Source organism: Chelmon rostratus, chromosome 18 (genome assembly GCF_017976325.1).
Source record: "Chelmon rostratus isolate fCheRos1 chromosome 18, fCheRos1.pri, whole genome shotgun sequence".
NCBI classification, from domain to species: Eukaryota; Metazoa; Chordata; class Actinopteri; order Chaetodontiformes; family Chaetodontidae; genus Chelmon; species Chelmon rostratus.
In genome coordinates, this window is record NC_055675.1 from 22,145,849 (window position 1) to 22,161,716 (window position 15,868).

The following is a 15,868-nucleotide window of genomic DNA, read 5'->3' on the forward strand; positions in this document are numbered from 1 at the left end:
ACACGACTACAAAAACATGAGCAGTTGTAGGAAATCTGTAAATTTTCCCATGTAAGTCAGAGATTCACCAACATCCTGTTTGGCAGACGGGGTTGCTAAAAGCACAATCAAGAAATGAGCTATCCTTAGAATTAGCAATGAAGCACTGAACTCATTAAAGCATGAGTACGTCATCAAATCCAATCCTCGAAAACAACAGAGAAAAACACTGATTGATACAAATAAACATACATTTGCCATACTGTCTTTCCCTTTAAAACATCTGTGGGTGTTTTTGATGTTGCAGTTGAAAGATCGTCCACAGATTCCTCCAGAACGTTGAAGCTGAATAAAGTGAAAACCAGTAAGTGGCTGTTCATGGTTTCTGGTGTCCTCTCAGATTAGATCAGATTTTAACGAGCTTAGATAATTAAAAACACTTTGTGTCCGGATGCTCTGCGTGGTGACAAGTGGAGAGAGTTTTTTTTTCTCAGTGCAGCACCAGGATTTAAATCACTGCATGTTTTCTTTACTTTATCATCTCTCTGTGTCGGGATGATGATGAAAACAAACTGTCAGACTATCAGAGCTGCAGGAGCCAAGAAGGATCAATTACAGCTCTTCATATATTCCAACCTTTGGATTCTGTAACAAATCAATGTAATTCTGATGCAATCACCCTACATCTGCAGAGTGGCTCGTTGTTCTCTTCTTTTGAGAAAACTGACAGGAGAGAAGAACACATCATGTCTGATGGAGTTTATGTAGGAAAAATAACTGATTTGAACTCATTTCCAAAACTTGATTCCAATTATAACATCTCAAAACGACTTCTGCGTTTTCTTCTTCTGCAGCTTCATGTCGGTAAGCTGCCATCGACTCACCGAAGTTCTCGCCGCCCCAGATGTCCATGGCTGTGTCGTATTTGCCGAGGTGATTGAACCAGGACCTGTCAATCACAAAGAGGCCGCCTGCGATGATGGGAGTCCTGTCGAGAGAGAGAGAGAGAGAGAGAGAGAGAGAGAGAGAGAGAGAGTGTGAGAAAGTCCTGTTTTCAGACATTTAGAGTTCCTCTACAATCGAATTAAATCTAAAAGCAAAAGACTCATTCACCACTATTGCTGCTCTCTGTTTTATCCAAAATAGAAAAGAGCTAGTTGGTTGGCTGCCACACGCGCGCGCGCACACACACACACACACACACAATCAGAGGCTGAATCATGATCTAGACAATATGACAAGTGAATAGCTGAGGGCCAGCACGTGTCATCAAATACCCTCTGTTCATCAACAATTATCCTGCCATCACCGCCTGCAAATAGCACCGCGTGTGTGAGTGAGTGTGAGTGTGTGAGTGTGTGTGAGTGTGTGTGAGTGTGTGTGTCTGCATGTGGGTGGGAGCACATAAAACCTTTTTCAAGCTCAATTTCTCCTTGTGTGTTTAAAGGAATGTTCGTATGTGTGTATGTCAAACTTTGTAACGCCTGGTTTGTAAGTGACTGAGGAAGGAAGTGAACATAAAACAACTATAAATAAATATAATGAGACAAGGCTGGTCCACATTTGTGTGTGTGCTCTTGTAGTCCTATCTTTGTGAGGACCGATCCATGAAGGCCTTTTTACCTTCAGGCTTATAGGACACTAAAATGCTGCACAGCGGCATGACCGGCCAACACCGTGCTGGTCAGATAACGATGAGCCGCACACAGCTGAGCAGCTGCAGCGTGCCGGTGCAGAGGTTTTACCGAAATACATGAGGGGCTACGTTTTTAAAACAATGTGAATGAATGACAGCCTGGAAAGTGGTGGAAACTAAACACCTCTACAACTAACTCCACAGCTACAGTTAGTGTGTATGATAGCTGTGATGTTAGCGTCAGGGTTGGAGGTGGACGTTACGGACAGAAGCAGCGCCGATATGCAGGTAGAGACAGAGCATGATAATGAGCGAGCTGCACTCAATCACACACACATCACCACCCGTCCATCTGTACGTGTTTAACACTCTGCCTCCACTCAAAAAAACAAGCACTAAGTCAGACAGTCTCAAGTTGGCACAGCGGTGAATCTGGGTTCCTGCCACCAATCTGAATTGCAACAGTGCCAAGGTTTATTATTTATAACTCTGTGTGTGTGTGTGTGTGTGTGTGTGTGTGTGTTTGGCTCCTCTGCTTTCCTTTGTTTGTTTGTTCATCTCTCTAAAGCAAACGATTTGTCAGGCACAGATCATATGATTTTGTGTAAACTTTCAGTGCGTGAAGTCTTTCACCACAGCCCAGCACTTAGCTCTGCTGCACCGTCAGACCAGGACAGACCAGGTCAGACCAGGTCAGACCGGGACAGACCGGGTCAGACCGGGTCAGACCGGGTCAGACCAGGTCGGAGCAGGACGGACCAGGTCAGATCAGGTCAGACCGGGTCAGACCAGGTCAGGCCGGGTCAGACTGGGACAGACCAGGTCAGACCGGGACAGACCAGGTCAGACCAGGTCGGAGCAGGACGGACCAAGACAGACCAGATCAGGTCGGGCCAGGTTGGACCAGGACGGACCAGGTCAGATCAGGTCAGACCAGGTCGGAGCAGGACGGACCAGGTCAGACCGGAACAGACCAGGTCGGACCGGGGCAGACCAGGTCAGACCGGGACACACCAGATTAGATCAGGTCGGGCCAGGTCAGATCAGGTCAAACCAGGGAGACACTTTTCTTGTTGATTGACAGTGCAGATGTGTTTATCATCTTCACAGTTTCATTTCTGTTTTCATGCTTGTTAAATAAAACGCTGGAGCCTTTTGGACAGACTCGACTGATGAACATGTGCACAGTGCAGTAACTGATGCTTTGGAACATGCAGTTTTCCTAACTGCAAACATGTTTGATGCATTGTGACTATATGTTTCATCATGTCAGAACTGATGGTGGGGTAAAACTCTATATATGGACCTACACGATCAGATGTAACGTTGAAACCTCATAATTCAACTAAAAAACTCTCACATCATGAAGATTGAGACTGGTTCATTGATGTTGCTGTTCATTTATCTATGTGACGCTTCACTACCTTTCTGACCATCAATGCCAGCAAAGCCTGTTCATACGTGATGACACACTGACACCAACAGGAAAACACAGTCAGCAACTTCAAGTAATAACTGACTGAATATAATAACTAAATATTGTGTTTTATCATTGATGACAGTACAGCTGGAACAACTAATAACATCTTTTTAAATCACTAAACAGAAGTTCCTGTTAATATTTAAATTGCATGGCTCCATTTAAGACGCTTTATAATTTATATGGCAAAACATCTTCTGGACAAAAAACAAACTGTTTTTCATGTTCAAAGAATAAAAATATAATAAAAGAATACTGTGAAATTATTTAAATGTCATTTATAAAAATAACGTTTATGTCTTTGTATTTTTCTAATCTGTCATGATATTTGTGTGACTTCATAGATTTTGTATGAGTATCGTTGGAGGAAGATGAGAACAAGAATTTCAAAGACTGCGTCAATGTGATTGAAGTAGTAAATAATATAGAACTAAAAAATAAATAACTTAATATTACATACACACATACAGTCTTCCTCAGAGTCTGTCTGTGCAGTTTAGATCAAGTGCACACACAAACACACACACACATACACCCACACACGCACACGCACACACAAACACACACACACGCAGACCACATTTAGCAGCAATTAAAACTCTCCACTCGAGCTTGAAAATGGGAAGTGAAGATCAGGGTTAAACGCCCACGTCAAACCTTTTCTGCCAACTTTTCGTGTATTTATTGACTGAACTTTCTGAGCACGAGGAAAACTTCCTCACTTATTCGGTGAAAAGTGGCAAAAGGAGGAACCTTACATGGTAGAAACCAGGTTTTAAATGAAAGAAGAGCTGCTGATTCTGTTGTGTCAGCTTGTCCTTTTGTCCAGTTTTCCTGTGGATTCTTCCCCCACTCCTGCTCTCCTCATCTCCTCCTGCTCCTCCTCCACCTATTTTACTACCGCCTCCTTTCTTCCTTCCTCCTCTCTGGTTTTCTACTTGTTTGCACTTTCTTAATGAGCTCCTGGGGTCTCTGTTGTACATCTGTGTGTATTGTATATGTGCACTGGCATCATATCATGTGTGCGTGTCTGTGTGTGTGTGTGTGTGTGTGTGTGTGTGTGTGTGTGTGTGTGTGTGTGTGTGTGCGTGCGTGTGTTACTTGATTGGCTGGGTCGGGTCGGTCCGACGAGCTCTCTGTTCAGTTGACAGCTGCTCCCACTTAAAATGGAGACTCCAATCGAAACCTGAGACAGAGTACAGTAAGTAAACACATACACATTATAGTGTAGAAATACTGTACTGCACCAAAGCTTTACTGCATTCAGATAAGTGCTGTGTGAGGAGGGAAGCATTAATGGAGCTACAGCAGACTTACACGTACACACTGATTTTGTATCCCTGCTATGCTTCCATAGAACAATAATTAATGAAAACACTGAGCCATGTTTCCTTATGCTGATATTCTGGGAAATGCTCAACACAACACAACACGCCGCGGAAAAAGATGCATGAAGTTATATATTCATATCTACCAGTTAACAAAACTCGACTGTCACATTTATCACGTTCTTAACAAATCGTGTTTACTTGTTTCAATTCTGTGTTTGATTTCTGTTGATTTACTGTCAATAATCCAGCTTTGGCTGCATGTGTGGATGTACAAGCAAGTAAACGTGTGTGCTGGCATGTGTGTTTGCTGATAAGGCAGTCCAGCAGGCCAAGGAGTTGCTGCCACAGCACTCCCATCCCCCACAATGTGTGTGTGTGTGTGTGTGTGTGTGTGTGTGTGTGTGTGTGTCTGAATCAAAGCAAGTCCATCTTATAACCATCTTTTTTATGTTATGAGCGACAGATTCATCTATAATTAAAATGTCCATTGTGAGCCCAACTATCACCATCGATTCCCCTTAGTGTGTGTGTGTGTTTGTGAGTGTGTATGTGTGTGTGTGTGTGTGAGTGTGTGAGGCAGACACAGAGATAGCGAGAGTCATGGACAGGGCTATTATCAGCATTGATTGGCGGATCACTCTTACCAAGAGCAGAAGATTGGAATAAGACGGGCTAATGGAAAGAGAGGGGGACCACGGGGCTCTTAGGAGAGACCGACTTCAGAAAAGTGAGGGATGATGGAGATGGGCGGAGCCAGAGAGAACAGCTGGGTATTGTTCTGATCCATTATCGGGCCATTTGGTTTCAGGTCATCTGTAACTGCAGAATCTTCTCCTCTCCTCGGACTCTCTGCTCGTCATCATCGCTCTGTGATCCGTATTCTCTGCTCTATCTGGCTTCCTGGTTTCAGGTTGTCAAGACTGCATCTCAGCCACGCACAGAGAATTACAGATGACGCTTTCAGACAGATGAGACTCTGGCACTGACCTCCGGCATGACGGAGGAGCGTTAACTGGTAGATATCCTACATTTAAACACGCTCCCTCATTTTGCACCGGCTTTGTGTAAATCTGCAGAGAGGGAGAAGCTACTTCTGGCATCCAGCCTTTTGTAAATCCTTTTTTCCCCAGACGATGACAGGTGAGTGACAGTTGGAGCACTTCAAGGTGTGGACGGACATGAAATGATTTTCTATGTTTGTTTTGCTTCGGCGTATTGTCAGCATTTCAATACATTGTGTCAGAGCTTGGACCGAACAATAAAGTCCTGGACTTATTTTCAGTGTTATCCCAGTTGTTCTTACAGTCCACCATCCATCAACACTGACACTGGTATTCAACATTAAAGATTTAACAGATACGGAGGAATAGTAAAAAATAAAGCAGCTGCTCATGTTTTGTTGTGAATCTTCGGTACAAAAGATGAGCAACAATGTCAAAAATATCAGTTTCTTTGATAAAGAAGTCACAAGTATCAGGCAACAAGGGATATTTTGATATGAACGATTCAATCCCCAACAACTACATTCCTCAGGTGCTCCGCTGACAGTGACATTATAAAACATTCAGCATTTTAAATGAGTCCGGGTCAGTTTTGGATGAATTCAGTTTCAGCTGTTCAGATTCGTGCCTCTGATTAATTCTGCAATGGCAGCTGAGGCTCGTGGGTACTGTAGGATTTTCAACGACACCAAACTGATGGACAAAAATATGATTTCTGGGAGGCAAAGTTGAAATAATTCAAACTGATGATGATCGTATCATTACATCACGCAGCCTGACTCCTGACAGTGAGTGAGTTTCAAAACATCAGCAACGACCTGAGTGGATATTTGCTAAAGCCCTCTATTACAAAATCAGACAGTGGGTCTAATGTATAAAGTCACATAAACAAAAATTTCTATACGGATTTCTGTGTCCAGCTTTAAAGGTGAGATCATATTCCGGGAAAGACTCCTGAGGGTCCCTCTGAGGTCCAACAAGTATCTCAAGAGTCATTACTAGAAACAAATACCTCAAAAGGGTTCACAGGTTCACAGTCGAGAGAAGTCAAGAAGAGAATCCTGATGAATGAAGGAGAAGGACTCCTTCATTCATCAGGAAGCTTCAGGGGTTTCTCTCTGTCATCAAAAGACACCCTGAAGGTGCCTCTGAGCCATTTTCACTTCTCAGAGTGTAGACGTAGACGTACTGTGAAGAAAGCATTTCCATACCTCCACGCAGATCAGCCGAGGCTGCCACGTAGGCAAACGTGTCCATGTTGATGATGTCAATGACCGGGCTGACCACACGGGTTGGGTCCTGTACACAAACACAGAAAAACACGCTGGCATTCATGCTGGGTTGAATTTAATAACAGAAAGAGCATCGAAGAAAAAAACGACCATACAACCATAGAATCCCACAGAGAATGGCAGACAGAGGAAACGATGCAGGCGGTGAGTGTGTTCCTGTGTGCAGACCATCAAACTGCATCACAGTGAATTCATTTTTCAATCTGTGTGCACGTGTGAATATTCCAAGGTCATTACATCTCAGCGCGTTAAAAGGAATTTCATCCGATCGGCAGCGACCGTGCACACAGAACATTCAGTGAGGTGAGCGTGACCTCTACCTCTGTTCGCCTCAATTCAGCTCCATTTTATTCACTTTACTGGCATTAATGTCAGACTGTGGAGCTATAAGAAAATAGGAAATACTGAAAACTCCAAATGAAATAAGAATTCATCAAGAAGCAGCTGAAAAAATGAAGAAAGGCTGAATAGAGTGAATAAATGTAAGCAGACAAGGACGCTGGCAACATTCAGAAGTTGTTCGCCTTTTCTCTTAAGAGGTTTTCATTTTATTAGTGTTAGCGACGGCACGGTACAGAGACGAGGTCGACACTGACATGTCAAGGAGACCTGATGGGAAAGGCCCGACGTTAAACAACTGCAGGTTCCATTAAATGTTCAGGTATGGACTTTAAACTGATTTTGCTGGAAAAAGGAAAAGTCAGGGTGACGGCAGGAGGCCAAACACGCTAACAAACGAGTCCGCTGGCAATAATAAATATATAATTTTCTCCCTGCACATTCAGATAAATGTTGTTTATGTTACATATGCTTCCACTTGGCTCAACTAGCATTTATCTTAAAAATAGAACCTAGACTTCAAGCATAAATGAACTCTATACTAAATGCAGACGTGACACGCAGTATATACAGAAAGCAAATAAGCAAATTTCCCAAAATGTTTCCTTTAACTACTACAACAAAACACGGCAGCATGCATTTACTTAGGCTGCTTAGTGTCTGAATAAATTACTATTTACAAGATCAAACCACATCAGCGGGGTAAAGGATGAAGAGGCTGGTGTGTTAAGTGGCTTACTTATGTATGCGGATAAGTGCACATTTAAGCAGACTGCGAAAGTAATGTTTCATATCTGCGGCTGGTGGATCTAACTGTGCTCTTGTTTCCCAGAACTCAAGCTCACAGATTCATTAACATCACACAGGATGTATACAAGTGAACAAATATAAAAATACTGACAGCTATCACTGCCAGAAAATGACTTATTTTTTGCTCATATCACTCCTTACTGTTTAATCTTCCATAAGGCCATAAGACTCTTATGGATTTAGCTTAGTTATTGCCTCCTTAACCCATAAATAGAGTCCTAAATCCCTGTAAAAGTGAGAACTGGCAAAAAGTCTGCACTTGATTTCCCTCATATTTCTACCTTGATGGCACCATTTGCTCTTTACAAGGATAAAAGTACACACACACACACACACACACACACACAAAAGCATGCCAGACTTGAGGTCCCTGTTAAATCATGGACTGTCCCTCTATTAGTTTGGCCAAACGGATGGATGCGTCTTCAGCCAGTGATATTACAGAGCAGGTGGAGCGGTTCTGGACCATTAGCTGCAGGGTCAGTGCAAGGGGACGCAGGCTGCATCCCTCTACAGCTCCGGCAACATTACAAAGCACTGCGTCTGCTTTAATAGCTGTTACGGTAATGACACCGTGCAGCGCTCAGGGTGAAGCATTCACGACATTACTGTTGTAATTGGATGAGTGTTATTTTCAAATCACTGGGGAGCATTTTCTTAATTTCAGCCATTTCTTCTTTTTTTCCACCTGATTTGAAACGAGGATATTTGATGGCTGAGCTGAGAGGAAAGCTGACCCCTGCATCATCATCACCATCATCATCACCATCCCTCATGCGTGTCTCATAGTTCTTTATTGAACATTCTGCAGTACGACCACAACACAATTATACAGTAATGACTTCGCAGGTACAAAGGAAGTACAGCTGCCTTCAAGCTGCATTCTCAGATGCTACAGTGAGTTTTCATGATTTTAGGCTGCTCCTAGTTTGTCTTTAAAAACTTTTAATCACTTCTGAGATCGCATCCTTTATGTGAATTTTTGTTGACTTCATTTATTAATTTACTTATTGAATTTGACCTTGAAAAAGCAGTTCAGGATGAGACAAACAGCCAGTGCCGAGGATGTCTGGAGTGTAATGAACTGTACCACGCTAACTTTGTCACCTCATGGCCAGTTTGACTGTCTTGACCTGTTGTGGCCTTAAAATAAACCTGCAGATTTCGTCCTGTGAAACTAAATCTGAGGCAGTAAATAAACCAAGTGACGTTTCCCAAAGATTTCTCCCACTACGAAAACATTAACAGCAAACAATTAACATTATGCGATAGGTACAAGCAGCTAAACACTGTAAGTGTGTAAGTATTAGTACACGTGTGTTTTAAAGTTTCTGGGCTTAATCCTGCAGAGTGACTACAAACATACACAGAGTTTATTGTGAGATCTGACTTTCAGTGTTCAGTAATATTCACTTTCCAGAGTTGCTGATAGGTTGGCATCCGCAGTAAATTTACTATCGACATGTGGATTGTGATGGATTACACTGATGCTGAACTGACGAACAGACTGTCGACGTGCTGCCTTTCATCATGTGTTTCCAGAGTACGGTGTTTCTGCAGATGTGTAAGGAATTGTTAATATGTCATATTTCTTAAAGGGAGTTTGGTGTAATATTTTTCCTGGAGAGCGCAGGGAGCTTCTGTTTATTTCCAACACTGTATGTATGTTTTTTAACGTTTTGTCAGATTGACTGCGGTTAGTTACTGGTTTGATTAATGGTTTAAAGTCAAATAATGTGGATTTATATTGATTACTGACAGTGGCTGATCAGGATAATCACAGCTAACTGCACTCAGTTTCAGTACATATTCTTAAACTTCTTTCCTAAACCTGATGAGCTTCATGGTGTTATTAACCTTAGTAATGACTCCTGATGAAACATGAAAGCTCAGCATTCTCGTTGCCCTTTCGATTAGCTTCCTTTTTATAAGAAACAGTTTTATTCACCCAGACACAGCTGATATTTCTCTGCATGATATGACCTCCTGTTTGTGTCAGCTGCTGTGTGTCTGCAGTCAGTCTGGTGATGAGAGGAGACCAGTAGGTAAGATAAGATAAGGTAAGATACACTTTATTAATCTCCAGCTGGGGAAATTCGTTGTTACAAGCAGCAGGTAAAAGCGGTCGGAGCTGCTGTAACCAGCTGCCACTCATGCGGCGCCATGTTGCTCCAGAGATTCTTATCAGTGTGTTTAATGTTAAATATTTAAATTAAAGTGTTATTTCTGTGATTCTCTTATGATCTCAGACTCAAATGCTAATAATTAGCCATCACCTCTTGAACATAACATAAAAACGACACACTTTTTTGGATAAATCACACAAGTGTTGTGTTATTCAGAGCTCCCCATATGGTCCGTTAAAACATTTGCAATAGGTTAAAGCAGCCTGAGCGGTGAGACCAACAAATGTAAAAAACTTCAGAGTAATACTACACAGAGTCCACCAGCAGAAGAAAAGAAAATTTGGCTTGTACTGTATCTGTATGAGAAACAATTAAACAACGATGAGTTTGTTCCGATAACATCATGTTCCACGAGTCTCACACATAGAAGTGCTGTCAAAGCGTCGTGCCCTGCTGGTGCTGCATGACAGCAGACAAAAAACGTAATTTAGAATACGGACAGTGAAGTAAAATGTTTGATGAAAAAAACAAAAACAAACCCTCGTATGAGCAATGAAAGCAAGTGGAGGCTGGAAGTTGGGGGAGACTTCAGCTCTCCATCAATGAGACAGACAATTATTCTGAGGGGAATAGAACTTTAAGGTGGTGTGTGTGTGTGTGTGTGTGTGTGTGTGTGTGTGTGCAGGTGTGTGTGTTTACCTGGATCAATACCTCATACATTTAAATCTAAATGTATGACTGTAAAGTGACCAGACAGACAGTGACGGATGACTCTCCTGCACACACACACACACACACACACACACACACACACACACACACACACACACACACACACACACACACACACATATAAACCGTGAGTATGAATATGGATGATGGTATAGCTGCAGAATCAGATCAGCCTCTGTGGTGGTTCTACTTATTGATCGCTGCTCTACAGATGAAGATCAGAGGTCTTCAGCAAACACTACTGTTGACTCGGAGAGGGAGGAGACAGGTGAAAGACATGGAAAGAAAAAATAGGACAGAAGGTGGGAGGACAGGAGAGGAGTCGAATATGGTGATGAAGGAGAAGAAAAGGTGTGAGGAGGTGTAAAGAGAGGGTAGGAGAGGAGAGACATGGATGCAAGAGAGGCAGCATGGGAAGGGAGAGGCGTGAGGAGAGCAGAGGACAGGAGAGGAAACGTGGGAGACAATAAGAGAGGAAGTGTGAGGAGACAGGGAGGAAGATGAGAGGAGGCAAGGAGAAGTAAAAGGAAAAAAGGAAATCAGGAAAAGAAAGAAAAGAGGAGAATGGTGGCGGTGGCCTGAGGAGGGAGGAGCAGAGAGGATGAGATTAGGCAAAAGACAAGACAAGAAAGGAGGATAAGTGGTAGCAAATAGGAAAAAGAAGAGGACAGCAGTCAGACAGCAGTAATGAAGAAGAACAGACAGAGGTGAAAGGAGGGGCAAAGAGAAGAGGTGTAAAGAGCAATAAGGACATAAAAGGGGAGACGAGGACAGGAGGAAATGGGAAAAAGAGGAGAAGAGGTTCAAGGAGAGAGGTCACATAAGGTACAAAAAGGGAGAAAGGGAGGTGTAAAGAGAGAGGAGGGGAGAAGAAATATGGATGTAAGAGCAGAGAGAGAGGAGACGAAGAGTAAGAGGAGGGAAGGAAAGATCATGTGGGAGGGAAAACAAGAAAAGAGGACAAGTAGGAGTAAAAGGACAGACAATAATGTGACAGGAAATGGTAATGGTGTGTTGTGAGAGGAGGAGAGGAGTCAAATAAGGTGACAGAGTAAGAGATGAAGAGAGGGGGTGTATGAGGAGGGCAAACAAGGAGAGAGGAGAAAGAAAGAGGAAGTATTTAAAAAAAGGTTGGAGCAGGCAGGAGGTGAGGAGGGATAAAGAGGGGGGCATGGAGGGAAAGAGGAGGAGAAGAAAAGCATGAGGTGAAGGACAAAAAGAGGAGGTATGAAGATAGAAAGGGGAGGTAAGGGCAGAGAGTGAGGGGACAAAGGAAAAAGGAGGCAAGGGGAAAAAAGGGAGGATGAGCTGACAAGTGGTAAAAAGTGACATGAGGAGAAGAGAAGGTGAGAGGAAGAGGGGAGGAAGAGGAGCGACAAACAGCAGGGTGAAGGAGAGAGTGCAGCACTTATTTCTTAATGAGAGGCAATCAGACCGACAGCTATTTTCTCCCATGGTACTATTTCACCTCGACCACTGTCATCACACACACACACACACACACACACACACACACACACAGCTTATAAACACACACAAACTCGTCTTCAAGGTTAGACACATGGAAAGTGGATTTAATAGTGAAGCTACACACACACACACACACACACACACACACACACACACACACACACACACACACATACGTGAGTGTGACTGTGGTCTACCTGTTTGATCCTCTGCAGCAGGGGGGGCAGCCAGTCCTTGTTGACCTCACAGTGGCTGTCCAGGAAGGTGAGGACCCCGGCCCTCGCAGCATCGGCCCCCCGAACTCTGGACCTGATCAGACCTGACGCACACACAGACACACACGCATTATTACACACATGAAACATGCTCGTCATCTGGCCTCGGCTGTTATCACCGAGGAAGCAACTGCAGCAACATTTCTGCGATGACGTCAACCCTGCTAACGTTCACATGCAGCAGGTTTTGTGGCGGCTGACCAAAGTTGCAGGTTAGAGCCGGTTGGAGGGTCTTGCTAACTTTCTCGGTTACTCTTCATCTCTGACACACCACATGTGCACATACATGCGCACAACATGAAAGCGTGCAGGGTCTGTGCGGTGCATGCACTCGGATGTGGCTGAAATCGAACACGCAGCCTCACGCAGCCGTCAGAGCTCCTCTCTGCTGAACTGAATCCCCCACTTTGCCTGCTGAAATTGATTCTTTTCAGGGCGGCAGATCGGATAAGACGGTATATATTCAACTTTCACGCTCACGAACTGTGACTATCAGTTACACACACACACACACACACACGGACGTCCAAGCAGCCTCACAGTATACTTAGGCACTGAAAGGGAATTGAACCCTTAACCCTGGCGTTGTTAGTGCCTTGCTCTACCTATTGACATCCCGTCTCTCTCTCTCTCTCTTTTACTCTCGCTCGCCCCCAGTCAGTCAGCAAAGGGGAAAATCGATGGAGGGCTCTTAGAGGCCCTGTCAGACATGGACACAACCTTTTAAAAAGCCCATCACATTCAGCATGTGTGTGTGTGTTAGAGGAAGGTGTGTGTGTGTGTGTGTGTGTGTGTGTGTGTGTGTGTGTGCATGAGAGAAAGGGAGTGAAGGTTAGTGTCAGGAAGAGGAATGTGTGTGTTGGCTGATTGTGGTTGTGCTGCAGAAAGGCAGAGAGACAGAGTGTGTGTGTGTGTGTGTGTGTGTGTGTGTGTGTGTGTGTGTGTGTGTGTGTGTGTGTGTGTGTGTGTGTGTTTAAATGGGCCTGTTAGGGAGGTCTCCCTGATGGGGGCCAGTGTTCTCTTCTATTTGGACTAAATGGTCTAATCAATACTCCCTGACATGGAGACCTACTCTGTATGTGTGTGTGTGTGTGCGGGTGCTTTTTTGAATAAGTGTGTATACATGCGCAAGGCTGAGTGTGCTGTACTGTTGCGTGTGTTACCGCGGCTGTGTGTGGGTCTGTTGTGAGTGTGTGTGTCGGTGACATTGTACGAGGGGCCGTGAAGTTTCACGCTGCTCTGTTAGGCCGAGGCTCAGCCAATTAAAAATCCCATTTCATCCTCAATAAGGCTTTATTTTCTGGATGGATGGACACACACACACACACACACACACACACACACACACACACACACACACACACACACATTTATATAAACTGGACCCAAATACAAGCAGACACACACATACACACAAGTGGACAACCATTTAGTCAAACACACACACACACACACACACACACACACACACACACACACACACACACAGTGCAGGACAGGCTGACTTTGTACAAGTGTTAATATACGTTGATAACTCTTTACAGTCTCTACCTACCACAGCTGTGTGTGCGTGTGCGTGTGTGTGTGTGTGTGTGCTACTGTACACAGGAGACAGGAGTGGGCGTGTCCATTGGATTCTTTCCAGCGCAGGAAAGGCATCGATGTTGTTCAACAATCCAACACTCAAGCACTTTGTTAGAATCACAGTGACGCCCTGAAGTCTTTTGGGTTTAAAGGAACAGTCCACCAAAAATGTTTGAAGAAATATGCGCTGTAAAGGTCTGCAGCTCGCTCCTTCACCTGGGGTGGCAGTTATAATGGATTCTACCGGTGGCTCACTCACAACAACCACTAAAAACACACAGTCTGTGTGTCTGTGAGCTAGCCAGAGCACCTGTAAAGCTGGTGTGGACAGACAGAAGACATATGGACAGGAAAAACACTCGAACACAAGAATAAAGCAAAGCAGAAATTCATTTTGGTTAAGATTACCTTCAGATTAGGTTGAGGTTAATGTAATGGGAAGAGGCTCGGGAACAGGGGTCCTCACAAATATATGAGTACTTATGTGAGCGTCACTGCAGAAATGCAGTGTCAGCCTGGTGTGTTTTTATGGGCATTAAAAGACAACCAAGTCAGAAGGCCTGAAGCCAGTAACAGTTAACTAGCCAAACAGGTGTGTGTGTGTGTGTGTGTCAGCATGACTGTGCTATAATAACATCATCAGTGACAGCATGTAGGACGAGTGTCCCGGTTGTTAAAGAGAGGCAGACAGGCGCAGGTGAGACAGGAAACACATAAGCAACAAAGTGAACTTCAGGAGAAAGAAAGAGAAAATATGAAACGTGGAAGAAAAAGGAAGTGTGAGAGGAGGAAAGAAAGATGACTGCAGATATTTGTGCAGCTCTCACCGAGCCAGAAACAAGCACGCTGGAAGAGGTTTCTCAGTGTTTTCTGCTTTAGTTTGCCACAGCGAGAATGATGCTATTTGAACTCAGGTGGCACCAAATAACAGCAATGAGACAAATGTCTGTCTGTCTCTGTCCAATAGAGCTGTGCTGAGGTTAGTTCAGAGTGAGGACACAATCTGAACCGTCCGGGACGATGGACGATCAGATGGGAAGGTTATTGTGAAGGTTTAAGTGTGGGTGTGATCTCACTCATACTGCAGACCCGTCCACAGCGGCATGTTTGAAGCGTGACAGCCAAAGCTATTAGCTGAGCAGGCTTCAAACGTCTGTTTCTGTGGTTTATAAACAGCAGTTTGTGAATGAATGAGATGCACTAACAGGCTTCTGTAATTACAGCGCAGTCTGTAACAGTCTGATGCATGCTCTGTAAGGAAATCTTACATTTCGGGTGTAACTTGCAGCTCAGAAAGAAAGATGGTGGCTTTTCATGTCTCTTTATATGCGTGTCAAACATTTCCGTGCAGTCGGAGGTGGAGACGAACACCAGGTGCTGCTTCAGGCACAGGAGAAATGGATTTTTGATCTTAAAGGTAGAGCATTCTGGAGAAAGATGGTTGATATTTGAGTTCAACAGCCAAACAACCCCCGCCTCTCAGCGCTCCTTCAGAAGCTGCAGCTGTCACGACCCCGGCCAGATCTAAGCGCTGTTTTCATTTTTTCTGTCTCAACGCCACGTTGCCCTCATCTGGTTTTACCTGCACATCTCTTCACCTGAAGCTCATTGCCTCGTTAGTCCCTCGGTATATAAACCTTAACCCTAACTCACTTTCATTTAGAGTGTTCCCTTTATTCTGGTCTGCCTTTCCTACCTGTGTGGACCTCTTCCTGATTACCTGGACGTCTGATTTCCCTTCTTGCACCTTGCTGGATGTGTTTACCTGCCTGCCTTTCGATTAAATAAACTGAACTTCCTTCTTCCACTGATC

General features: G+C 44.0%; 1 protein-coding gene across 1 annotated transcript in view; it reads right to left on the minus strand.

The window, feature by feature from the left end:
• Positions 1–15,868, minus strand: part of galnt14 (UDP-N-acetyl-alpha-D-galactosamine:polypeptide N-acetylgalactosaminyltransferase 14 (GalNAc-T14)) — a 140,391-nt gene that overhangs the window by 22,544 nt on the left and 101,979 nt on the right. Inside the window, exons 6-9 of the mRNA XM_041958603.1 lie at positions 12,394–12,515; positions 6,639–6,726; positions 4,197–4,281; positions 864–967 (exon numbers count right to left, since the gene is read on the minus strand). Of these exons, the coding sequence (XP_041814537.1) occupies positions 864–967; positions 4,197–4,281; positions 6,639–6,726; positions 12,394–12,515 (399 nt within the window). The remainder of the gene's footprint in view (positions 1–863; positions 968–4,196; positions 4,282–6,638; positions 6,727–12,393; positions 12,516–15,868) is intronic.